Source organism: Camelus dromedarius, chromosome 12, assembly GCF_036321535.1.
Source record: "Camelus dromedarius isolate mCamDro1 chromosome 12, mCamDro1.pat, whole genome shotgun sequence".
In the NCBI taxonomy this organism is placed as follows: domain Eukaryota; kingdom Metazoa; phylum Chordata; class Mammalia; order Artiodactyla; family Camelidae; genus Camelus; species Camelus dromedarius.
The window spans coordinates 16,777,715-16,805,331 of record NC_087447.1 but is presented as its reverse complement, the minus strand read 5'-3'; the positions used below and the strand labels follow the sequence as shown (position 1 = coordinate 16,805,331).

At 43.0% G+C, this 27,617-nt stretch overlaps 1 protein-coding gene across 1 annotated transcript in view; it reads left to right on the top strand.

Moving 5' to 3' along the window:
* The window catches only part of EXT2 (exostosin glycosyltransferase 2), a 129,406-nt gene extending 101,997 nt beyond the window's left edge, over window positions 1-27,409 (top strand). The window contains exons 11-14 of the mRNA XM_031459755.2: window positions 16,396-16,539; window positions 18,536-18,664; window positions 20,369-20,451; window positions 26,655-27,409. Of these exons, the coding sequence (XP_031315615.1) occupies window positions 16,396-16,539; window positions 18,536-18,664; window positions 20,369-20,451; window positions 26,655-26,793 (495 nt within the window). The 3' untranslated portion in view covers window positions 26,794-27,409. The remainder of the gene's footprint in view (window positions 1-16,395; window positions 16,540-18,535; window positions 18,665-20,368; window positions 20,452-26,654) is intronic.
* The last annotated feature ends 208 nt before the right edge of the window (window positions 27,410-27,617 follow it).

The following is a 27,617-nucleotide window of genomic DNA, read 5'->3' as shown; positions in this document are numbered from 1 at the left end:
TGCTGAGAGAACTGAGGTGTGAAGAGGTTAAGTTACTTCTCCAAGGTGTTAAGTGTACATTGAATATAACCCTTTGAGGGGCACTCTAGCAAGTTCTTGGGAACGAAAGGCCAGACCCTGTAGGAAAGCCTTTTTTTCTTCCAGTGTCTGTGACTTGAGCACAGACATTTGGATTTAAGACCTGATGCCTGAGTATCGTTATTTATTTAATTGGAAGAAAACACTGGGGTCATTTGCCTGTTTAAATGGGTCATATTCCCTGTTGGAAGGCAAAGAGCTTTGGGAAATGTTGCACTCCCTCTCCAGCCCCAAAATCAGGAGTGAAAGAATGATCTTCTCTGGCCTTGCGTGTTTCTGACTTGTTTGACAAGCTCTAGTGAGCTACCAGATGTGGAAATTCTTTTCAGCCTGGGATAATTTATTTATCTGTTTATGTATTTTATCAGGGAAGTATCTATTGATAGTTCTTGATACTCATTTGCAAGGAGCTCCTGGGGGAACAGTAGCAGTGTATAGTCTTACTTAAATATTTGATTTCCCCCACGCCTCCCAAGTCTGTCTGCTTTTATTTCAGTCTTAAAAAGCTGGGAAATAAAATGCAACTTGTTCCTCCTCCCCTCCCCCGCCTTTTAAGAGAGGCAGTTTAAAACATGTGGCAGAAAATGAGCCATGCAGACTTGGCTGGATGTATGAACCCGTGAATTTATTTTTCCTTTCATACTTTGATCCTCATTTCCACCCATAAAAATTATTGGTAGCACTTAAGTGTTGAACATTTTTCACCTGAGAGATGTGAAACACTCTTGGCTAATAATGCTGGTTATAAAGTCAGTCCTTCGTGTGGGGATGGGAATTGACTCGGAGCGACTGTGTGGTGTTAGTGCACAAAACACTCATGCCTTCTTTTCACTGCCTGGGTGTCCCGCAGGTGGTGGCGACTAGTTAAACCTCGTGGGTGCTAATAAATTATGAGAATTTATTTGGATTATTTTGCTCACGATTCCCCAAGGTAATGACAAGTACATACTTGTGAAGAATCATGAGAAGACAGCAAAATAGTACGGAATACCCCACTTTTTTTTTTCCACGAGAATGTAAAACCATCTCTGAGTGGGTTTTCCTGATGTAGGAAGCACCAAGAGGAAAGGCACCTATGTTAGAACAAGCAGGGGACGTGTGGTCACATGGAGGGGTCATCGCAGACTGATGTGACGAGGGCGGGACTTGTGTTCAGGTTGATATTGGAAGGAAGCTAGGTGGGCTTGGCCACATAGGGCTGGCTGATAGACAGGTTAAGAGGTCAGCTGAAATGCTGAAAGCAGTGAAGAGATAGTGTAGGTTTGTAAAGAGGTGTGTGGTCCAGGCAGTCAGATCACAGGATGAATTAAAGATGACAGACTGAAGACAGGGCAAGCCAGTAGATAATGGTAGTGGAAAATCTATAGACTTAATGTTAATCTGGATTGAAGAACCAAGGAGAAGGAAAAGACAGGCTTAGCCATAGCTCAGATTTAATTGGTGAGGGAGCCTGGCTACTTGGAGAATTCTGGAGCTGAGGCTCTATATAACAGTTACATTTTAAGCTGAATTAGTAAAGTTTATAGCTGTCTGTATATTCAGCCAGGGAGAGTGGGAGAGGTGATACACTGTGTGATTCTAAATAAACTATCCCACTCTTCCTCTTCTCACTGGGAGAGCAGAAGGATGGAAACCGCCTATCATAGAATCGGACTTCATAATAACCTCTTTTAAAAGCTAGTGGATAACTTTCTAAAGAAGGCTCTCTCTGTCCTTCTGTTTGTCCCTCTCTGAGCTGTCTGCCAGTGAAAGTGCCACAAGTACCTGGTCTTGGACGGGGTCTCAGGATTGTTTGTCATAAGCCTTGTGGTTATGATCCTTCTGCTAGGGAATTAACTGCTTTCTTCCCTAGACACAAGCCCCAGAGTCCTAAAACTGAAGCTGTGCTCAGGGTTGTTGGGAATCCGGGGAGGGTTTTCTTGCTGGTCACGGAACCATCTGTCTCACCCTGCCGTGCGTGGGCCCTACGGCAGGCTTATACCCTTTGCGTTCATCTAGGCCACCGAGAAACTGGGTTCTTACAGCCAAGAGTAATAAAAATGCAGCGTTCCTAAAGCAGGGCCCCAAAATGCAAGAGGCATCCCTGTAGCAGAAAGCCTCTTTATTGGAAGTGTCTCAGCTTTCAGTGAGAACCAGTGCTGCAGACTTCCATTCCTTGACCTCTTGGGCCTTCATGTAGTCTGACCTAGTGGCTGCCTGGAGAGACTGGGAATTCAGGTGTTTCCTTCTCGTCTCTGGATGACGGACGGTTGCAGCATTGTGCCCTGGGGCCAGCAGTGGAGTCAGTCCCCGTGGCTGCTGGTGGACAGCAGGCACTGGGAGTCCCAGTGAGCCGGGCCCTTCTTGCACAAAACCAAACCTTGCCAGGGCGGTTCTGGGTCAGCATTTGTGCCGGGTCTGTGCTAAAGCTTTACAGTAGCTAGAACCCTTTTGCCAAAGCTGAGCTTTTTGAAAACCAAAAAATGTTTAGGACTTGCCGTGTGCCTTCTTCACTTAGTATCTGAAGAAGCTGATGGCTGGCAGCTCTTTTCGAGCCTGGCGTGTTACATCTGAGCGAATGACAGTTCCCCTCTGAGTCCCTTTCCTGGCTGGCCACCATACACATCAGTATGGAAGGACGTCTGTCTATCTTTACCTCTGTGTTTTCACTTTTCTTAAGTACAGGAAGAGTTGCCTTTATTGAGACTTGTCTTCAGAAGAGGGAGTGGGCCAGACACTCATCCTGTGAGTGTCCCTGCCCATGAGGTATAGTCAGAGCACCCTCACAGGAGACATGCGCCAGGCTGTGGTCGGAGGGGAGTCCTTTCTAGAGAATTCCCACCTGGGGGTCGTCTCCACAGCGCTTCAGGCGCCCTGTTTTCAGCCTCTAGGAGGACTGACTCCTCTGTCGGATCTGTCCTTTCTCCAGCTTGCATTGATTTACTCCCCCAAGGCTCACGGGACCTGGGGGGAGAACGGTTCACTTGTGCCGCTGCTGAGCGGGGGCTGCTGAAAGCTGACCCCAGGCCGTAGGCCGGAGCCCACGGAGGTGCTGAGAGAAGCCGCAGTCAGGTTTGACCTCACAGAGCTTTTCTAAAGCACCCAGTCACCGTCGGAGAATAAGTCAAACAAATATTAAGGGAAGGAAATCGAATATGTCTGCTGAACATTGAAATAACATCTGACGGTTTAAAAAAGCACCCAGTTGGGAATTACAATACAGTGACACTTTTTCCTTCCCCACTGAGCGAATTAAAACAGCAAGCCCAGAACATGTTTGCCTAGCCATTCATGCAACAGCCAGGCGGGGACTCGGGCTCCCTGCCCCAAAGAGGAGGGCGTGTGCTGCCCGCTGGCACAGCCGACCCTGGATGGGCGTCTCGTCCTCACAGACTCCTATCCCACGGAAGTCCGGTGAGTTGGTTTTGCTCTTTTCTACAAGCGCTGATTTTGTGTCAGGCTCTGCTGGTGAGGAAAGAGCTCTCCTGATCTCTCCACTCCTAGCCCTGTGTCCCCGCCACGCCTCACCGTCTTTCCTGTCTGCAGCCCCGGCGGGCCCACCTGGCTCTGTAGGTTCCGGGCCTCCAGGACTAATGCTTAGAATGTGGGATAGTTATTTTTAAGAGGTGTTGGTACACTTGATGGTTTAAAGAATGCGTACTTCCCCTTCCCCTACTCAAAAGGAGATAACTACCATGATATTCCAGCCCTGAGAGGATCCATATGTTTGCGGGCTATTGTTCTAAAACCTTCATGTTGTCTCTTAGGGATTGATTACAGGCTTTGGCCTCTCCAGGAATCCAGAGCTTCAGGATTTGGTTTATGATTTGGGGATAGGGGGAATTTGTCTTGCACGGGCTGCTTATCTGCCTTGATTTTGATAGAGATGCTTAAAAGAGGCGTGCGCGCAGGACTTGGCACCGGACCAGGGGAAATGAAAGCTGCGGCAGCATCCCAGCGCTGAGCTCCTCCAGCAGCTCTCAGGAGGGCAGCGCCTGCAGCTTTCCGAGCAGAACTCTGATGTGATTCCCAAATGTGAAGCCGCACCGTTCGTTGCCAGTCGTAAAACTGCACACACAATTGCGAGTTTGAGACAGTGGTTGGTGGTTGCTATTGCATTAGACATGGTGAGTCCCCATTTTGGACAAATAGAAAGAAAATTTTAAAGCATCAAAGTAGTCCCCTGCCCTTAGAAATGTCACAGCTGGGAGAATGAATCTCAAGAAAGCAAGGTGAACTATCAGTGTGATATTAAATTATAGCTCACCTCTTAGATCCGATTTGTTTCTTGGTGCTCAAAAATTGGTGGGTAGGATTCACACTCTTCATGATTGCAGTATGTTTGCTACTGTCTCTTGGCTGATTTAGATCAAGAGTTGGCAACCATTAAAAATAAAATTTCTAGGTTCCCATCCAGTCGTTGGGTTGGATTGGAGGTATGAGGGGTGGGGCAGAGGTCCTGATCACATGATGACACTCTGCTCCTGGAAGGGGAAGGAAGGGGCTAACTTCTTACAACCCAGGCCACTAATTACATCCATGGCATAGATCTGGGGCTGGGTTGAAAAACTCCCCTTTAGTGCAGTCCATACAGACAGGATTGTGTCTGCCTGGTTTACTACTATATGCTTAGCACTCGACACATAGCAGGTACTCAATACATGTTTATTGACTGGATGAGTGAACTTAATGTGATTGAACATTGACTTTCTTATATATAGTTTCTACAAGTGAAATTATTAGGAGTTTTTCAAAGTTAAATGATTCTGTACTTTATATTCAGAGGGAGAAATCTGGTCTTCTCCTTGCTGGCCTGCTAAACAGAGAGCAAAGAGTAAACTTATACTAATTAACTGAAATTGAATCATGGACTTAAATGTAAAACAAAACTATGAAACTTTCGGAAAACAACTTAAGGAGAAAAATCTTCAGGATTTAGGGCTAGACAAAGAGAAGTGTGGTTCATAAAAGGAAAAACTGATAAATTGGACCTCATCAAAATTTAACACTTTTGCTCTGTGAAAGACTTTGTGAAGAGGATTAAAACACAAGCTACAGACTAAGAGAAAATATTTGTGAATGACATATCCAACAAAGGACTAAGCCTCTAGAATTTACAAAGAACTCTCAGAATTCAACAGTAGAAGACAACCAGTTAGAAAATGGGCAAGGGACATGAGCAGTTATTTCACTGAAGAGGATATACAGATGGCAATCAGCACATGGAAAGATGTTTGACATTGTTAACCATTAAGAAAATGCAAATTAACACCATAATTATATATCACTATACACCTCTCAGAATGGCTAAAATAAAAAAAAAAATAGTGACAAAAGCAAATGCTGGTGAAGAGGCAGAGAAACTGAATCTCTCTTCCATTACTGTTACGGAATGGTACAGCCACTCCAGAAAAACAGTTTTGGCAATTTCTTATAAAAGTAAACATGCAACTACCATATGACTCATCAGTTGCACACTTGGGCATTTATCCAGAGTCAGGAACATTTATGCCCACACAAAAATCTATACATGAATGTTTGTAGCAGCTTCATTTGTACTGCCAAAAATGAATCAGTCCAGATATCCTTCAGGGGGAGAATGATTAAACAAACTGTGGTACATCCACACCATGGAATACTACTCAGCAATGAAAAGGACCGAACTATTGATACACAGAACAACTTAGATGAGTGTCTGGGGAATTATGCTGTGTGAAAAATGCTAATCCCAAAAGGTTACCTACTGTATGATTCCACTGACTTATAGCCTTCTTGAAATTGCAAAATGGTAGAAATGGAGAACAGCAGTTGTCAGAGGGAACCTGGATGGGGAGGGTCTATAAAAAGTCAACATTAGGGACCCTTGTGGAGATGGAAATTCTCTGTATCTTGACTGTATCCATGTTGGTATCGTGTTGTCTTATCACAGTATAGTTTTGCAAGATGTTACCATTGGGGGAAACTGAGTAAAGAGCACAAAATATCTCTCTGCATTATTTCTTAACAACTACTTTTGAATCTACAACTGTCTCAAAAAAAATGTTTAATTTAAAAAATACTGAGAGCTCAGTAGGTATCTAAGAGTTGAATGAGTAGATGAATTAATAAATAGGAACACTCAAACCTCTCCATCCCTAAATTATGACTTCAGCTTGCTGTGGGATTGTCTTTCTAGAACTTCATATCAGGATTAATATTTTTAAGGTAGGTGGAACATCTTTGGATTTTTAAAGAAATGCTGTTGAGGGCATCATCTGTTTTGATAGTTTGGACTTTATTCTAGTTTTTGCCTTTTAGTGTAAGCTATCCCAATTGATTTTTGGGGGGAAATAAATGGGATATAAATAAGTGATTTAAAAGAGTTCTTCTACTTCTTTTTTTTTTTAACTTTTTATTGAAATATAGTCAGTTTACAATGTTGTGTCAGTTTCTGGTGTACAGCATAATGCTTCAGTCATACGTGAACATACGTATATTCATTTTCATATTCTTTTTCAACATAAGTTACTACAAGATATTGAATACAGTCCCCTGTGCTATACAGTATAAACTTGTTTATCTATTTTATATTTATTAGTTAGTATCTGCAAATCTTGAACTCCCAATTTATCCCTTCTCACCCCTTCCTCCTCTCCCCTGATAACCGTAAGTTTGTTTTCTATGTCTGTGGGTCTGTTTCTGTTTTGTAAATAAGTTCATTTGTCTTTTTTTTTTTTAGATTCCACATATACATGATATCATATGGTATTTGTCTTTCTCTTTCTGGCTTACTTCACTTAGAATGACTATCTCCAGGTGTATCTGTGTTGCTGCAAGTGGCATTATTTTATTATTTTTTATGGCTGAGTAATATTCCATTGTATAAATATACCACAACTTCTTTATCAAGTCATCTGTTGATGGACATTTAGGTTGTTTCCATGTCTTGGCTATTGTAAATAGTGCTGCTATGAACATTGGGGTGCATGTGTCTTTTTGAATTAAGGTTCCCTCTGGATATATGCCCAGGAGTGGGATTGCTGGATCATATGGTAAGTCTAGTTTTAATCTATTGAGGAATCTCCATACTGTTTTCCATAACTGCTGCACCAAACTATATTCCTACCAACAGTGTAGGAGGGTTCCCTTTTCTCCACACCCTCTCCAGCATTTACCCATTTGTGGACTTTTGAATAATGGCCATTCTGACTGGTGTGAGATGATTGTAGTTTTGATTTGCATTTATCTGATACTCAGCGATATTGAACATTTTTTTCACAAGCCTATTGCCCATTTGTATGTCTTCATTGGGGAATTGCTTGTTTAGGTTTTCTGCCCATTTTTGGATTGGGTTGTTTTTATTATTATTATTATTAACTTGTATGAGCTGTTTATATATTCTAGAAATTAAGCCCTTGTCAGTCTCATCTTTTGCAAATATTTTCTCCCATTCTGTAGGTTGTCTTTTTGTTTTGCTTATGGTTTCCTTTGCTGTGCAAAAGCTTATGAGTTTAATTAGGTTGCATTTGTTTATTTTTGCTTTTATTTCTTTGGCCTGGGTAGACTGCCCTAGAAGAACATTGCTAAGATTTATGTCAGATAATGTTTTGCCTATGTTTTCTTCTGGGAGATTTATTGTGTCTTTTCTTATGTTTAACTCTTTAAGCCATTTTGAATTTATTTTTGTGTATGGTGTGAGGGAGTATTCTAACTTCATTGATTTACATGCAGCTGTCCAGTTTTCCCAACACCATTTGGTAAAGAGATTGTCTTTACTCCATTGTATGTTCTTGCCTCCTTTGTCAAAGATTAATTGACCAAAAGTTTGTGGGTTCATTTCTGGGCTCTCTATTCTGTTCCATTGATCCATATGTCTGTTTTTGTGCCAATATTGTGCTGTTCTGATTAACTCTGTAGTATTGTCTGAAGTCTGGGAGGGTTATTCTTTCAGCTTCATTCTTTTTCTTCAGTATTGCTTTGGGAATTCTGGGTCTTTTGTGATTCCATATAAATTTTAGGGTTATTTGTTCTAGTTCTGTGAAAAATGTCCTGGGTAATTTGATAGGGATCACATGAAATCTGTAGATTGCTTTGGGTAGTATGGCCATTTTAATAATATTAATTCTTCCAATCCAAGAACATGGGATATCTTTCCGTTTCTTTAAGTCATCTTTAATTTCTTTTGTCAATGTTTTGTAGTTCTCTGCGTATACATCTTTCACTTCCTTGGCCAGATTTATTCCTAAGTATTTTCTTTTTTTGGATGCTATCGTAAAAGGGATTGTTTCTTTATTTTCCTTTTCTGATATTTCATTGTTAGTATAAAGAAATGCAACTGATTTCTGTATGTTAATTTTGTATCCTGCTACCTTGCCAAAGTCTTCTATTAGTTATAGTAGTTTTTGCATGGAGTCTTTAGGGTTTTCTACATATAGTATCATGTCATCCGCATATAATGACAATTTTACCTCTTCTCTTCCAATTTGGATTCCTTTTATTTCTTTTTCTTGTCTAATTGCTATGGCTGGGACTGCCAATACTGTATTGAATAGAAGTGTTGAGAGTGATTGCATCCTTGTCTTGTTCCAGATTTTAGCAGGAAGGCTTTCAACTTTTCAGCATGGACTATTATGCTGGCTGTAGGTTCGTCATAAATAGTTTTTATTACGTTGAGATATGTTCCCTCTATACCCACTTTGGTTATATATTTTATCATAAATGGGTGTTGAATTTTAATGAATGTTTTTCTGCATCTGTTGATATGATCTTCTGTTGTCCTTTCTCTTGTTGATGTGGTATATCATGCTGATTGATTTCTGTATGTTGAACCATCCTTGTGTCCCTGGGATGAATCCAACTTGATCGTGGTGTATAATCTTTTTTATGTGTTATTGGATTCTGTTTGCTAATGTTTTGTTGAGCCTCTGCTTCTTGATTCTCCACTTGGTGATTATGGGATTTAAGCACACATATAGGACACTATGATGAATTAACTCATTAAAGAGTCATTTTGGAACCACATTTATGCTTTGAAGTCAGCCAGGATTGCAGTTTGTGGTCGATGCCATTTCCTCCCTTTGCACAGTTAGAAGAAAATAAATCTGGCCAGTTCTGCAATAGCATCCATGACTGCAAGTGATAGGAGTCACGGGGCAGTGACTTGAAGTAGGGAGAGTTACTTCCTCCCTGCTCGACAGAGCTGTTATCTTTGGTCCCTGGTCAGTTAAATCCAGCCTCACCAAGATCAACTTGAATTTTCAAGGCTCAGGAATGGTTATTTAGAAAAGTTAAAGTCTCTGTTTCTGCCTCATGCAGGATTTAAAGAGAATAGCCATTTGGCTTATGATCACTCTTCTTCTTTTAGCTTCATTAAACGATCCTCTGGGATCAGACTTCGAAATAGTATGACCCCCACTGGAGTTGAGGTTATGGAAATAAAAATGATTTCACGTTTAGAGGGTCTTAAGGAGCGCAAAATTAGAAAGCTCATGACCCAATCCTGACCTGTCTCTTCCTTGTTCCATCCTCTCAAACTCACGTCTCCCCTTCCTTTCTTTATTATCTCTCAAGAGATTCATTGCTTCATGAAAAATAGTAGTTGAGTTGAGTCTTTTGTTCAGCTTGTTTTTGCTTGTACTTCCTTCTCTGTCCCAGAGTCTCACAGATTACAGGATTTCAGAAGGCCCTTGGATGTCCTATGTGGAATCTCACTAGTTTGCTGCACAGCTGACGGAGTTCCTTTCAACAGTGTGAGCACGTGGCTTTCTCTGTTTAATGAAAGAGCCTTTGGCTTTTAGAAGATGAGTCCTGAGGGGAGCAAAAGATTCTGTTGTTTTCCCCACCGCCTCTCCCTACCCTGTTCTGTTCTCTCTCGGGTCATTCCATCTGCATGTGCGACTCATACCGTCTCTGCCCCCAGCTGCACACGGCTGAGCATACTGACACTGAGTGTGGTTTTAGACACCATCATCTGCCTTCTTTGTTTGACAGCTGAAGAACTGAGCTTGGGGAGAGGAGGTGCTTTTTAGAGTCAGAAGAGCAGGAAATCAGGTGACTTCATGAGCAGAGGGATGGCCTGGGAGTCAGGTGTGTAACCTCGGGACAGCTGCTTCCTCTCCAGCCTTCAGTTTTCTCAGTTGTCTAATGAGGGAACTGTATTGATTGACCCCTGCTTGCCAGGTGACCTCTGTGGCTGCAGACTCCCGAATTAGCGTGGGCAGGGGCTCAGCCTGCTGAAGTGTGTCTTCGCCTCACCATGCACAGAAGGCCTGTGGTCATGCTATCTGCTGAGATGGTGATGTCTCTCCAGTGGTGCCTTCCTAATGGTGGTGCCCGGTGAAAGGTTTCATCGCACACACTCCTCTACCAGCTACAGCCAACCCCGCTCTGTCTCCACCTTCATCACTGCCCCAGGCCTGAGGAAAGAACTTGAGAGGAATGGGGATCTTGTCTCTCAGCCCAGGCACTGACCTCCAGCCAGACTAGGGCAAATAGGATTGCTGCCAAAACCCCAGAAACCATCCCATGATACCAGTTTTCCTGTTTAGCTTATTTTAAGCAGAACCCTGCCTTGTGTTGGAAAGTTCTCTCGGGCAGACTGGAGTGATCCAACAGGTAAATCTTAATGCATAACCCAGCATGTACATGTGTTTGTCAGAGCCAGTCAGCACTAGGGCACCCCAGGTGACAGCTGCAGGGTTCCCTTGCTCTGGATGCCCAATGTTAGCAGTTAATTGTGTCCCAGGCGTGGGCAGAGGCTCTTTGGCTTTTTGCAAAGCACTCCCCTGACAAAAGCTACCAACCACCATTGTAATTAAAAACATGAGCTGAAAACGAGGCCAATCAGTCCCTCCACTCCACTTCATTTCAGGAAATTCCAAATATAAAAGGTGAGCTTTGTTCCCAGAGGGCTGAGAATGAATCCGATAACTGGCTCCTCTGTGGAAACCAGCTAGAAATTGGAACCCAGCCAGCTACCCCTTTCCCATCTGGGCAACATGCAAGACAACCCTGAAGGGAAGGAGGGCCACTCATTCAAAGGCATCTGCAAGTTGGGTTCCATCTGCAAGTGGCTGACCTGGGCATGTGGCCACAGGGTATGGCCTGGGTCACAACATTCTGTTCCACAGTGATGGGTAGGGATTGACAAAGCCCAGGGGGTGTGTGCCAGGAGAGAAATGAACCCTGGCCCAGTTTGGGGGTACCTTGAGTCCACATTCCCCCCATTTATCTCACCACTTCTTACTCCCTCTCTTGGCTCATGAGTCCTGTACATATGGCATCCCTCTCACCAGTAGCACTACCCCTGTGGAACTATGCCTTTGAAAGTGTGAGGACTGTAGCAGCCACTTCAGAGTTACTTTCCTCCCGGAGCTGGCCCGTGATCGCCTGTCGGGTATCCCAGATGGGCGCCACCTGTTGTTACACCTACCCCCTCCACCCCCCAGCCCCCACCTCCGTCTGTTTCCTGAATCTGCCTGTGGTTAGCACACACCCTGAGTTTAAAATGCACTCTCTAAGCCGGCTTAGAATATAGTGCATTATCCTCTTTTCAGGAACGTTTATTGGGTACCCATATGTGTATGGCATTTTAAACAAAGCTGAATAAGGCAGGCCATGCTATTTAGAAACTTACAACTTGCAACTGGTCACAGTTGCTGAGTTAGTTTCCTTGGGAATAGGTTAGTGAGAAAAAAGATATAAGATCTTAGCCCTAAAATTGCATTAGAGGTCATTTAATCCAACTCCTCATTTTGCAAATGGCAGAATGAAAGCAGAGTAATTTGAATAGGTTGTTGAACAACTCATCAGTGGCAGAGCTAGTCCTGGATCTGCTTTAGCTGTGTCCCCCTGGTGCACTTTCTATAGGCGGTAATATGGGCTGTCTTCTGCGCCTTTTAAACAAAGGTAGAAGATCTTAGTTTGATCTTCTAGTGATGAGAAGCCACAAAAGACCTCAGGAAGCTTTGAAAAGGGAGAGAGAGGAAGAAAAAAAAAGAATAGATAGTTAACTCTGAAAACAGCCAAGTGAGCACAGTTGAGAGTCCAGAAAGGAGGCTATTTCCATAATCCAGGTAAGAGGTGGTTGGGACCAAGACTATAAAAGTTAGAATGGAAGGAAACAGAGGATGATGTTATGTTGTTACAGTCTCTGAGTGGTGATGTGGAATAGGCCCCAAATGTAAGGACTGTTTGAATTATTGCTAAGCCCCTACCCAAAGCATAGAGTTTATTATAACAGACGTGGACTTCTGTCTTCAAAGATGTGTGCAATTAAAAATAATTGGCACTGTATCTGGAGGATTTCGATAAAATAGACAAACAATTGAGTAATGGCTTTGTGATTTGAACACTGCTGTGGGAGCACTATTGCTAGAAGTACAGGGATGCAATGTGAAGTTTCAGATGCCCGCACTACAGTATGTAGAGGCATCTGTTAGTAATGACAGAAGGCTGACCCCAGAGCATTTCCCTGAAGTAAGAAAGAAAAAGGTTGAACTGGAGTGGGAGGTGGGTAGCGATGAGGAGAGGGAGGTCGAAGTTGAGTTCTCGCTCTTCTGGCTGGGAACATGCTTTACTATATACATAATCGACTTCGTACTACTCTGGGGCTCGATTAGAGAGGGCCCATCCCCTTCTGTTCCACTCCGTTTTGATCCTGTAGTCAGCTGCAGAGTTATAGATGAAGTGACAAGGATGGTATCTTGATTGCATCCAGCTGCCTGGAGTAAGTCAAGGGCAGAGAGGCCCCGCCTGAGGAACTGCACTCACTGACAGCTCCAAAGGCATCTGAAACTCATGACCCCTCTGATGCTTTCCGACCAGCGTAGTCTAGCGTTCTGTGACCCAGTGTTACCAGCTTGTCTCTCTGGAGAGAAGACTGGAAAGTGGCTTCAGCTAACTGCAAGCGGACTGAAATTCCAACAGCATTCAACCCTAAAATGGAGCCATGATTATTATTATTACTGCAAATAGGGGCTTGAAAAGAACACTTTGGGAAAGTGATTTGAATTTGTTTTGCATGGACTAAGAGCGCTGTTGATGCAAGTTAAATACAGGGGATGGAGGGAGAGGGTGCAGCTTCCATCCAGCAGAGGTGCCAACTGAGTGGATGCCCCCCGCCCCGCCCCTTTACCTCCACCTTGCCCATTGCTGGTGCTGAGTATAGTTACTTGCGCCTGGAGCCCTTCACAAATCTCCTTAATTCCATTGAAGTGAATTGTGGTCTTGGTGTGACATGAACAGGCAGGTGCTCAGTGCTGAGCGGAGGGACCTGGCCATGCACTTGATGGGGTCTGCCAGGCCCACAGGCCAGACTGAAGTTATGACCCACAGCCTGTGTTGTTGCTCTGAGCTCTGTAAAACTGTAATAGTATCATATTATTTTAATCTGCTGAAATACAAGCCGGGCAGGAGGGAGCACAGCAGCAGCATTACACATCTGAGGGAGTGTCTGACATGGACTCGTTTGTCTGCAGCTATTATGATGATGCCTGTGGCCGATTAACTCTGTTGGTTACAACATGGTGTTAATGAGGCCAAGATTGTGGGTTGGAGAAGCCTGTTAGGTGAGCTGGTTCCGCACAAAGGAAACCTCTTTTCACAGCTCCAGACCATGCTCAAGACCCAGGTCAGACATCCCATAAAAGCCTGTAGATGATCACAGGGACCGGGCAAGATAGTGTAATGGCTCAGCAAATGTCCCTTTACCCGCTCCCGGAAAAGCGATTTAAAACATGTGCTTTAGTGATGGTGAATTATTACCATGATCTTCTCACACAAAGGATATCACATTATTATTGATGGTAACTGGTGATCAGCGCTGTTGCGGACTTCCTTTCTGAGTTAAGGGGTATGCTAGGTCTGGCTGTGACGAAAGGAGGAAGGACCTTTAGTTCCCTTCTTCCACACTCGGCTTTTTGCCTGCGGAGATTTTGTCCGTTCTCACATTCAGCAAGCGTGCGAGGATGCTGTCGTGACGGCATTGCGCTCTGTGCTTGGGTTACCACAGTAAATGAGACGGTCTCTGTCCACATGGAGTCTGAACGCTATGGGAGGAAGAGAGAGAATAAACAAGTAGCCAATGAATAACCGAAGCAATTTCAAGAAATGAAAGTTTTTTGAAGAAAACCACAGAGTGGGGGTGAAGAGTGGCAGGTTGGGGGGTGGCATTTACCTTGGGTGGGAAGGTCTGGAAAGGCCCCTCAAAGTAGGTGATGCTGAAGCAGAGGTCTGACTGATGAGCAGGAGCTGCCTTTTGAAGAGCTGGGGAAACGTTCCAGTTAGAAGAAACAGTAGGCGCAGAGGGCTCAAGGTCTAGTCACAGTTAAAGCGCAGGGAGGCCACTGACTTGTGGGAGGACGTGGTAAGAGAGCGGCTGGGGGGTAGGAAGGCCCTGTAGAACATGCTAAGGAGTTTAGTTATTACTTTCAGTCAATAGGAAGCCATTTTTTTGTTTTGTTTTAGGGGTAGAACATTTTTTAAAGATTCGGGGGGAGTGTTATAGATTGAACATATCTAAAAATGATATGTTGAAATCCTGACTTTAGTAACCTTATTTAGAAACAGGGTCTTTCCAGAGATAATCAAGTTAAAATGAGGTCATTAGAGTGGGCCCTCAATCCAGTCGGACTGGTGTCATTATAAAAGGGAGAAATTTGGACACAGGGATACACACAGAGGGAAGAAGGCTATGTGAAGACAGGTTTGCAGTGATGCAGCTACAAGCCAAGAAACACCAGAGATGGCCAGCCAGCTGCCAGAAGCTGGGAAGAGGCCAGGAAGGATCCTTCCCTTCTAGGATGGCCCTACCAACACCTTGATTTCGTAGTTCTGGATTTCCGTTGTTTTAAGCCAGTTTGTGTTACTTTTTACAGCAGCCCCAGCAAACTAAAAAAGGGAGAGTACTAGCACACTGGCTCCGTCTTTGGGAGAGCAATGGAGCATCCTCCCTGGACTCAGTGACACTTGGGTGTTAGGGAAACTTCTGGTTGCTGTAGCACATGACCATATCACATATGTATATAATTAAAAAGTGTATAATGAAAATACATATAAATAATAGGATGGGGCCCACTGATTGAATTACTCTGTACAGAAATACCCTAATACTCTCTTAAGAATGGTCCTTCTAGGGATGCTCTGTAAATGATGGTTTGGAAGCAAGGAAATAAGGTGGAAGCCTCTTACAGTAATCTAGTAATCTACAGTAATCTAGTAATGATGGTGGTTTGAGCTCAAGAGAGTGGTTGTAGAGAAGGTAAGAAGTAGTCTGAAGCAGAGCCAGCAGGACTTGCTGATGGAGTGGATGTGGGGAAAGAGGGAAAGGAAGGACGGACTCTGAGCTTTTTGGCTTCAGCATCTGGGTAGATGACTGATTGAGATGGAAAAGACTGGGAGGATGGCTTTTCTGGGGAGATGGAATCAAGAGTTACGCTTTGGACATGTTAAGTTTGAGATGCCTATGGTTTATCCAGTTGAAAGTATTAAGTAAGTAGTTGTTTGTCTCAGAAACGTTAAGGGCCAAACATAAATTTAGCAGTCATCAGAGTACAGATGATATTTAAAGAGATTGAAACTAGGTGTTACTTAAGAGGTAGAGTTCAAGGAAGAGAACAGGGCCCAGTCGGGAACCCTGTTGTCTAGTGATCGGCTCAAGGATGACTCATGGTGCTGAGAGGCGGCACCCTGACAGCTGGTAAATTGTCAGTACTCCCTAATGGTTCATGGTTTAGAGGTTAAACTAAATTATACGGAAATGCATAGGGAAAGGTAATGAAAGTATCCCACCTCTGCTATACCAAGTCCTGTTTAACAAAACTGTATCTAAGCACCTTTCCAGATACGGAAATCAAGTTTTTGTTTTCAATATGTTACAGATTATAGAAACAGACACATTCGCTATACTTGAGACTTCCCAAAGGTCATAAGAGTGGCTTTGTGCTCCAGATATATAGATTTTATTTTTTTTGAAACAAAGACTTTGTAAGTTTTCACAATCATGAAAACTTAATATAAATCAGGGTTCTATTTACTCTTCATTTGTGCATTCATTAAAAGTAGAACTTATTTCATTAATCATATGTTAAGAGATTACCTACCTTGGCCCAATTCAAGAAGCTATTATTCTGCATTACTTGAAATTTCCAAGCAAGTACAGGGAAGTTTTGGAGGAAATTAGAATCAACATCTATCTTTGAATATCGGCAGAACTAGCACCTGTTGGATTGAATGCTTCCAAGGCCCGTTCTGATCTTAGTTTGTGAAGATTTGAACCTAGGGACTCTTACCGATACAGTTTAAAGAACTTAGCGCTGTGCTTGGTTGTTGTCCGAAATGTTGATGTGTTTCTGTCCTCAGGTCTGGCGGGAATTTCCTGATCGGTTGGTGGGTTACCCGGGTCGCCTGCATCTCTGGGACCATGAGATGAATAAGTGGAAGTATGAGTCTGAGTGGACCAATGAGGTGTCCATGGTGCTCACGGGGGCTGCTTTTTATCACAAGGTAAGGCGGGAGCAGACTGGGGGCAAGTAGGTCAGAGTTGACAAAATCGAGAGTATGATCTCGTTTTATTTGGCATAACTTAATTTTTGCTGTGAAAAATGTTCTACTCACAGGGCTTAGAAAGGCCATGTTGTGTGATACTTTTGAAAAATAAAGTTAGATTTTTCTAATTATGAAAATATTAAATGCTCATAATAGAAAATATGACAAATTAAGAATAAGTTTTATTGTATAAGAAAAGTGACTTGTAGTCCTATCACTTAGAGATAAACTATTATTATTGTTAAGATTTTTTTCCGATTTGCCTTTTATTTATTTACTTTTTCACACAGACACTTGTAAATATTCTCATTAGCTTACTTTTTGCATATATTGTGAAATTATGTTGTTAACATTTCTTTATAAACAACTTCCTAATATAATTGCTGATATACCATTATATTCTGTAAATCATGTATAACTGTTTCTTTATCATTGTATATTTAGATTGTTTCTAATTTTTTTGGTAGGTAATGCTTTATATCAAATGCTTAAATAATGATCAGTATCCATTTTCATAACTGTTTATACTTATGATCATTATGATAGGTTCCTAGAAGTAGAATTATGAACATTTTGGGGAGGTTTTGAGATATCTATCTATCTATCTATCTATCTATCTATCTATCTATCTATCTATCAGTTGTTTTCAGTATTGTTTGTGCCAGTTTACATTCTCACCAGCAAAATATAAAACTATCTTACCATACCCTCCCTGGCATGAAATATGTGAAAAAAAAAAATCAAACTTAGCTATTTTGATAAGTGAAAATGGATCTTACTGTTTTCACTTTGCTTTGTCACTAGTGAGGTTGAAATTCCTTTTGTGTATTCTTTAGCCTTTTGTATTTCCTCTCTTCTGAGAATTGTCACTTCGTGTTTTTCACTCTGTTTATTATGGGAGAAACAGAAGGGTATGCATTGGACTTTAGAATATTCTGTTTGGTGGCAGATTGCTCCCTGGGCGTGTGTGGCTTAATCAAACAGTAATAACTTGTCAATTGTCAGCAGTGGCATAAGGAACTGATGTCAGGAGAAAGATCTGTCCAGCCCAGCCCAGTTCATTTAACTTTGCTGTGTTTATATTGATCATTTCTTGCCATCTCAGCACTGCTGCCCTCATATTTTTCAGGGCTCTAGATCCAGAAAGGGGTTTTTGTTATTAGCAAAAAATAAATAAGATTTATAATTCTTGTAGTTTATGGTAGTAGATTGATAATAGCTTTTTTTCTCACAAATTTCTATACTATTTCATACATGTAGATTATGGTAGTCTCAAAATTGCATTTTTGTTTTGCTTTTAAAAGTACGTCTTTGTGGGGGGAGGGAGAGGGTATAGCTCAAGTGGTAGAGTACGTGCTTAGCATGCACCAAGGTCCTGGATTCAATCCCCAGTTCCTCCTCTAAAAATAAATAAATAAATAAACCTAATTACCTTTCCCCCCCCAAAATAATAAAAAATTAAATGCAGCTTTAGAACACATTTTTTTTAAAATCGGCACTTGGTAACATTAAAAAAAGAAGCACATCTTTGCAATGTCAGTCCACCATTAATTTATCTCTGCTTCTATTTGCAATCTGTGCAAAGAATACAGAAAACAGGATTGAGCATTGTGACTCAAGGGGAAGGATTTATTAGAGATCAGTACTGGGGTGCCTTAATATTTATTAAGCACATGATACAGTAACCAGTCCAAACTGCCTGCACCTTAGAAGGGCTTCACACTGTACTGCTCCTCTGCTCACAACAGGTGATTTTTAAAAGGATGACAGTATTAGAGACGCTTGGTCACGGGACCAAAAGCATTCTAATTTGCCCTTTCTGTTGATTCAGCCTTAAGACTAGTCTTACATGAGAAAGTTTGTCCCCATGCCATGGCTAAGTTGCCCTTTGTACATCAGCCACAGGGAACTGCTGCTATTTGAATGTCTTTTTTTTTTTTTCCTTCCCTGACAGTATTTTAATTACCTGTATACCTACAAGATGCCTGGGGACATCAAGAACTGGGTGGATGCTCATATGAATTGTGAAGACATTGCCATGAATTTCCTGGTGGCTAATGTCACGGGGAAAGCTGTCATCAAGGTGAGAGGAATCCTTGGCCAGCTCTGCCACTAACTTGCTTTGTGATCCTGGGCACATTTCTGTTTCTCTGAGTCTGAGAAGTTCTCATAACTATAAATGAAGCTTTGGGATAGATGAACTTTAAGCTCCCTTTTGCTTTAAGATTCTAAGATTGATGCTGTCACATTGTAAAACTGGAGCTAGGCTTTGATGATTTAAGCATATTTTATTTTTTTATACAGTTTCTTTAGTTACAATTTTTAACCTCCAGTATCAGAGATAAAGGCTACGATGGTCAGTCTACAAATTGTGTTTTTTTAAAAAATGTAATTTTATTCTCAAAGCTGATTTGGAATCTAGTCCTGTTAGTTAAAGAATGAAGTTTACATCTTTCTTAAGTTAGCCGATTTTTTTATTGACATTGAGAAAATAGTACACTTTGTACAATTATAACTGTAGTGTCCTAAACATTGTTTTAAGACGGTGGTTACCAGTTTTTAGCAGTACCTTTCCCATGACATAAAAGCGAGAGTATGTAAAGATCACGTGGGGCTTTTGTATCTAATAGATCTCTATTCCTGAAGTGTTGATTTTGCTCAAATCAGATCCCTAAACATGTAGAAAGAGTACACTTGACCTTTTTTTTCCTTCTGGGTTAGAATTCCGTATGTGAAAATGGGCAATGCTTCTAGGCCAGATTCCTATACCGGAAGCTTATGTTGGAAGCATCGTGTGGTATCCTGACCCAAATGAGTCCTCATGCTATTAATTGATGGGAGAGGCCAGATTAAACCAAAGTGACCAAGAAAGTGGAAAAGCCAATCTGTCCAGACTTGACCCAGTCTTTACCCCATCCTCCAGCTCTAAGTAACTCAGTGAACAGCTCACTGCTTTAAGGAAAATTAAAGAATGTAAATTGCAAAACTAGGTTTAAAAGAACTCCCCTTCGCTCCAGATTTGCTTTTCAACATATGCTGCAAGGTGTTCTTAGCTGTGTCTGCTTATTCTGGACAATAATTCCTGGTGTCTGTGTGCTTCTTAGCCTGTGGCCTTAGTTATCTAGCTTTCTTCTCCTCCCATCCCTCTATTGTTTACTTATCGTCACTAGGTTAGGACAGCAGCCTCCCCTGAGTTTGCTAGAAAAATATTGGAAGTTTAAGGTGTGGGAGGGTGGTGGAGAGTCAGGGAAATAGATTCAGACGTTGAGGGACCATTGGATTTTTTTTCCTGACTCAAGGGATTGCAGAATAACCTGGCATCTTCAAGAGCATGGTGCTGCTCATAGCATTTGCCATGGAGCTGGAAGCAGGAGAAAAAGTGCCTGTTGGAACGAAGGTTACGGTGAAAGTTATGGGAAGCTGTATTTCATCGCCCTTATGGCTGCAAGAACAAATGGTGTTTATACAAGAACCTTGGCAGTGAGAAAACAGTCATTAAACAGGAATTAAGGAGCTTGTCATCACCACTTCTTTCCAGTTACAGAAGGCAAAAGCCTCCAAGCCTTTTTTATTGGGCCCTTGTGAGTTCTGCTGTTGGCCGAGCCAGACAGAGTTGAATGGAGGAATGGTGAGGTGTGTGTGCATGTGTGCGCACGTTTGTGTGTGTGCGTGGAGAGGGAGCAGACATCTCAGCTTACAGAACAGAGGCGTGCAGAGTGGTGTCACAAGCATGAGTTTATTGTCCTTGGCACTGACAGCCAGGTATATTTTTGTGCTCCTCTGGCAGGTAACACCACGGAAGAAATTCAAGTGTCCCGAGTGCACGGCCATTGATGGGCTTTCACTAGACCAGACGCACATGGTGGAGAGGTGAGTGAGCCTCCGACCAAAAGTCTACCCTCACCCCTGTTCCCCATTTCCTGCCTTGGGCCTGTTTATGGGACTTTGTTGGAGATATAAGGACAGCAGCTGGTAGCCATAGTCACCTCCTTTTGCTCGTGGGAACTGGGTTAGTTCAAGCCCAGGTCACCCAAAGAATTAATTTGGAATGCTACTCATTCAATTTGTAATGGCTGGAAGGGTCTTAAAAATATAGCTGGCCGTAAGCTCCAAAAGCCAGATTCTCCATGTGGACTGAGCACTTAACCATCCACAGTCATTCGAGTGGAAGCTAGTTAATTCCAAGGAAATACTGGATTACTTTTCAGGGTAATAGCTCCATGTTACAGTAAAAGTTTGATTAGAGAGAATTCAACCAAACTCACCAGAGACAAATTATGTTTGCTGACACTATTAAAACACCTGCCAAGAACAGAATTGAAAGTATGGCTCTTTACGTTACAGAGAGAGAAGCAGGGCCGCTCTGAAATACTCCCTTTATATTGAGTCAGTCAGTTACTCAATAAGCCCACCTCTGTATGGATGTAATACAGGGCCTTGTAGGTGAGTGTAAGAGAAGTAGGACATGTCTGTCTTCCTTTGGGATCTTTATAATCTTAGAGTAGTCCTGGTAGTTCTCACTTGTATCCTGAAGGTCCCCAAGCTTTGAATCTTCTGAATCAAACTTAATTCTTCCAAAAGGCAGCCCCTTACACAAGACAGTGACTCTGACATCCAGTAGCACTATTGTCAAGGGACCAAAATTCACTCAGAGAACGTTATGGGAGCCTTGTAGAATGAGATATCTGGTTCAAGTTTCCACATGTCTCATGTGCATCTGCTTGTAACCTTCACTTCTGAAATTTGTCAGCCATAGCAAAGTCCTTCAAGCCTGGAGGATTTTCTTGTACAGCAAGTTGTTTCAGTTGGCCCGGATTCTTCCATAATACTTTACTCCTTCTTACTCTCTAATTAATCTCTTTATCTCTTTCATATACAAATATCTTACCCAAATGACATGACTTTCACCAACTGTCAATGTGAAATAATATATTATTGTGATTTTTGGAAATATCTGTCACTGGTGTCAAGTATTACCCAGTCCAGGGCGGTGACATTAGCTGTCATAGCTCATTTGGAAGAAACTCCAGTTGTAGATCTAATAGAGCACATGAAATTGTTGTTTAAACCTATGACATTCTGTGTTTGGGGAGAATTTCATAGCATTAAGCAATTGGTTATTGATTGGACTAATTTAAAATAGTGGGCTTAAATGGTCCAAGAAGGAGTTATATAAGGGAAGTTGACCTGATAATGGTCTTAAAGTTCATGGTAACGCTAAACAACTCCTCTGTAGCACCACTGAGATCATAACAAAGGCAGTGAGAAAGAGTTAAGTTAGATATAATTATTATTATAAAACACTGAAGAAAGTAACTAAGGGAAATGTTGAAGCTTCCTCTTGGGAAGAGGCTTTTAAAAATAGAATAGGCAACTGCCCAGATGCTGTTAGGCTTGATCATATCAGAGTCTATAATGAATAATAACACATGTGTATATCTATTTACATAATGTGTGTAGAAAACTTAATCCAAAGCTATGTGTGGTAAGTGTCGTAAGGAAGGCTCGAAATGTTACAACTGATCAGAGAAAGAGAAGTGGCTTCTTGCTAGGTTGATTATTAGAAATCATTCTGTAAAAGAGATGGCACTTGAAGTGAGCCTTCAAAGGTCACTAGGACTCCAACCAATGAAACTCTGGGCAAGAAGAGGTGATCCTAGGCGGGGGAAACTGGATGGTCAAAGGTGCATTTGGCAAGCAGTCGAGATATCCAGTCTGGCTAGAGCACAGGATTCTGGCCACCAAGAGCCCTGGATGTCAATTTAAGGAGCCTGAGATTTTTATTCCAGGCTCTGGTAAGCCATAGGAGGTTTTTGAATAGAGGAGTAGCTTGATCAAAGTATTGTTTTGAGATTGATTTGGAAGCAGTACATAGAATGGAATGAAGGTGAAGAGATTCAAGAAAGAAAAACAGCTGGAAGGGTTGAACTAAGCTGAGTGTGGAAAGGAAGGGTTGAACTAAATTGCAAGAGACTTTCCCCCAGAGGAAGATGTGCTAGCACTTGATTTCCAACTGCATAGGCACGGGGAGGTTGTGGAGAAGGAGTTGACTGAGACAGTCAAGAAGAATGAGTACCTTTAACAGTGTAAATAGTATAAGTAGGCGGGATGCTAATTAGGGGTGAGGGGGGATGAATGTTGTACCTTTAACAGTATGATTAATGAGCCCAGGAGGAGATTTTAATCGTGGATGAAGTTGGAGAGCAATCAGGAGGGTGAGTTTTGGGTCTTGCCCTCTTGATATGCAGATGTAGATACAGAACAAGCAATTGGAAATACGGAACTAGAACTTTAGAAAGAAGATTAAGACAAAGATGGATATTTGGAAGCCATCTACCCAGAGATGGCAACAGAAGAAAAACCAAAGCCAGAAATCTTGAGAAATTCGACATTTAGGAGACAGTACGCATCACTGAAAACAGAGAAGCAGCCCCTGGTGAAGCCAGGAAAGAACCCGGGTCTCCAATGCTCAGCAGCAAGGGAGGAGTAAGGAACATGCAGACCAGGACACAGTCTTTGAATTAAATGATCACTGGTGACTTTGGAAAAAACAACATCACAGAGTGATGAGGTGAAGGGCTATAGAGTGTGAGCTGTTAGGTAGTTAGGAGGTAGAGTCAGTGAATGTAGGCTATGCTTTTGAGAAATTTGATAGCAAACAGAAGGAACTCAATCTTGAAGTTAGTAAGAAACTTGGAGCAAAACTATTTGGATTAAAATTGAATCCCTGAATTATTAAATAAGGCACTTAGATTGGGAGGGAGGAAGACGTGATTTAAGCCATCTTGGGTAGACCAAGAGGTGGAGTTACAACCGCAGAATCATTCATCTGTCTTATTTTTTAAATAGTTCCCTTTGCAAAATCCACATTTTGTACAAAACAGTGAGAGGAGTTTAACCACTCTGCAAGTTATGGCCGTGTGTTGAGTTTTGTGGTTCAGTAAGCTCGTTTATTCTTATATTTGGGGTCTGGGATCAGAAATCTCAGTTGTGGAGGAGAGTGGCTTTTACTACCCAGCACCCATTTCCAGGATCTACTGTTACTTCTTTGAACCAGAAGAATTTGTAACTTCATTTTAGCCAATAGCTTTACCAAGGTCAGGACAATATGGCAGACAGATGGTGTTGATTTAAGAAAACGAACATTGTATTTTGATTCAGGCCAATCTTTGTTCAAATTATGAGTTAGCGACTTATTAACTGTCTGACTTAAGGAAATTGACTTACCTTATCCTGAACTTCCAATCTTTTCATCTCCTAAAATAGATACATTAAATATCTGTCATATTGTAGTATCCATTCATGGGTTCAACAAATATTTATTGAGCATCTCTGTACCAAACACTGGGTTATATGCTGGGGATGAAAGAAGTAATAATACATAAAAGCCTATACCACGGTGCTTCCCAGTTTCCTCAGCACTGGTCCTAAAGGTTACTTTAGGTAACTGTATGTGTTTGAAAGGAAAACAGAAAACCATTAGTCCTTTTTCTCCCAGACACTTCCGGCACTTCAAAGAGACGCTGGCAGTCCTTGGACTCTCTGTGCTTGATTAGAAAACCAACCCAGGGGAACAGTTGACACGGTAGCTCAGGTGGGCCACCCGTAACCAGCCAAACTCATCATCTACCCTGACCTGTTCCCCAGCCCAGATCCCCTGCATGAAAAGAAAGTAGGAAACACTGTCAGTACCTGGCGGGAGAGTTAAGGACCTTCCTCGTTCAGCGTGGGTCAGCCGCTTCTCCAGGGCAAGCTGTGTGGAGAGAGAAGGACTCGCCAACCTGGGTCAGCCAGGGGCAGCTGTCAACAAGTCAGGCTGGCCTGAGCCCCAGTGGCCTCTTGCCTGTGGCTGGGCCCTGTTGGGTGAGCTGGTTACAGAGGAGACACTGTCCTCAGTGCTCCCCAGGGGACCTCTGCCAAGAGCCATGATTCTTGTTTTATATGTGCTGGTCAGTACCTGTGCTGGCATGGCTGGGCGTTGCTGGCCAGACTCTACAAGCATAATAACTGGAAAACTAGAAGAATCTGTACATGTTTATAGAACAACTGTCAAAAGTAAGACCTTGGAGAGATTGGACTTTGTCTGCCACTGCCTTGACCCCATAATTTAAAGAGAGGAAAGCTGTTCTCCAGTGCTTGCTTCATACCACTTTGTTAAAAATCCTCAGTCTTTTCTCCAGTCTCCTATTAATTTGGAACCTAGGACTACCACCTCCTGAGTCTCAAAAGACTACCGACAGGAGGGAAATTCAGTGACCTGCAGGTTATGGAAGAGTGTGACAGAAAGAGCAAAGTTCTGTTGCCCGTGGAAGCCTGGGTTCGAAACCCAGCTCCACCACTGTCCAGTTCAGGGTCCTTGGGCAAGTCTCTTAGCCCTAATTTCTCAAACCATAACAGGAAGTTACTAGACACCACCCCCTCAGCATATAGAGGAGGACTCTTTAAGGAATCAGTGAGATCATGTATGTAAATTATCTGGCACACAGTTGTTAATTTCCAGCTCCTCCCTTGGGACCCAGAATTTTGTTAATAAATAAATCTGTATCATCTCATAATAATGAAGACTTTAGCCTCGGGAGCCAGAATGCCTGGGTTTGGCTCTGCCTCTTACTAGTTATTTGGCTTTGGTCCTGTCTCTTAGCCATAGAGAGTGTTGTGTCTCTGTCTTCCCAGTGTAGAATGGAAGAACAGAAGGACCTACCTCTAGGGTGGCTGTGAGGTTGAAGTGGGTTATTAATACATGGGAAGCGCTTTGACACAGCCTGAACATATAACAAGTATTAGTTGCTGTTGATTTGTGGTGGTGGGCACAGTGATGTTATTAGCCAGAAGAGCTCAAAATGACACAGTAACACATTTTGACCAAGAGAATGAGCAAGAGAAAAGAATTGATGACTGGCTTCTTTATTAATAGTTTTCTTGCTGAAGCTCAAAGGACTTAAGTAAAAGCTGTTGATTAAAATAATTTGAAACAAGACACAGTATCTCTGAGGACAGAAGAGCCTTCTGGTTTGTGTCTTGAAATTCAGCCCCTTCTTGGTAAACAGCTCAGCCTCTGATTAGCTCGTTCCTGTAGCTCTCAGGTGATGTGGGCCTGACTGAGGAGAGAGTACTGACCTCTCTGAAATCCATCCTTGAGCTCCCCTTAACTTCAAAAGCGGTTTTTACGGGTTTGTTTTCCCCTCTGGTCTGCTGCTGAAGTGTCCTCATTACCCAGCTGTCACACTCAGTTGGCCTGATTGACCAGAGCTGTTTCCCGCCAGCGTGTCTGACCCCTGCCTCTGAGGAAGGGGGCTGCTCACTGGGCTGCGAGGGGTGGGGCCGGGGTGAGGAGACCCAGCTCCCCTCCTCCAGCAGCACCAGCCATTCTGTCACCAGGGCACTTGTTGCTGCTGGTTCTAAGCTGTGAAAGTAAAGCTGTGAAAGTGGTCCTGCGTGAACTTCAGCTTCCGTAGAAGAGCTTATGGAAGTTGACTGGCAATTCCCAGAGCTTATGGTTGCCACTCACAGGCCCTCAACAGACGTCAGCTGAATGACTGAAGTGTTTGTGGTTTGAAATTGAGGTCCACTGCCCCAGTATCTTCTTCTTTACCTCTTCCCTCACCCGAGGTGTAAGACCCTCCCCTCTGCCTTTTAAATTTGAGGAAGCTGAAGCTCAGATCCAAGTGGCTTTTTCCTTTCAACCCTTTCCTTCTCTTTAGCTGGGAGAGATGGGGTTAAGGATTGTTGGCAGCTAATCCACCTTGGTTTGAGGCCTGCTCTGGTGCAGAGCTGGAAGAATGAGTGGAATTTGAGGGGGAGGGGAAGAATCCTCTGACCTGCAAGCCCCTGGCCTCCAAACAGCATCCAGGTTCCCTTTCTCCCACTGAACCCCCAGATCACTTCCTTTGTCCACGCCCTCCCAGCCTTTTCAAGAACCTGGGTGCACCATGGGTTGGTTCCTTGTGCGTCTTCTGTTGATGCTGAACACTCCGTATGTGCTCTCATCTCTCAGCCTCTTGAACATTTTCTCTTTTCTCCACCCTCCCCCTCTCATCTGGTCCACGGCTCTCCCTGCTCCCCAAACCTCACAGGTCCGAGTGCATCAACAAGTTTGCTTCAGTCTTCGGGACAATGCCTCTGAAGGTGGTGGAGCACCGCGCTGACCCCGTCCTGTACAAGGACGACTTTCCTGAGAAACTGAAGAGCTTCCCCAACATCGGCAGCTTATGAAACATGCCCCTGTTGGAGGGCTAAATGCCAATCCTGGACAGAGGAAGAGAGTGCAGGCCCCCTCTCTGACACCCGGATTTTAGAGTGGGAGATTGGCATAGCCCCACCAGGCCTGCTTTCCTAAGAGCAGGAGCCTGGAGAGAGCATCTGAGCACCTCGAGCCGTGCATCCTCTGTGCTAGAGTTTCTGATGCTCTCATCAGGTTCTCTCTGAAAACGCCAGATGGAAGCCTTGTGGCCGGCTCCAGGGTGAGGCCAGCCCAGGCGTCCTTTGTTTGCAGGTGCACTGTAACAGTCTGAAAGGAGACTTCGCAGGCTGTAAGACCGCCGAGAAGAGAAACCTCCCAGCCCATTTTAGATTTTGGGAATCATGTAAGAGTTACCTGTTTCTTACTTTTCCTTATTTAAATCAGTAAATTCTTTGGAGGAAAAGCCAAGCCCAGAATTTGGTCCAAAATCCAAACACCTTAGCAGCATTTGATACGCACCTTGGGACCTGGGGCTCTGGCCTCACGCAGAGGAAGAGCCCCAGCTGCTAAGTTGGGATCCTATCAGTTCCACGAACTATTCCTTATTGGTTTGGCTTTTTGATATGATTAAAACTATTTTTTATTCCATTTCCTACTCTGTCTTAAATATTGATTATGAAACTGTCTTTCTTTGTGTGTGTATTTAACTCCATCTTTTGGCCTCAACTCCAGTCTCCTGCCCATGTCTGGGAAGACACACAGCCAGGAGGAGTATCTGGGTCCTGGGCATCCAGCAGAGGATGAGCCCCAGACTAGGAGAAGATGTGTCCCCAAACCTCCAAAGGGATCTATTTGC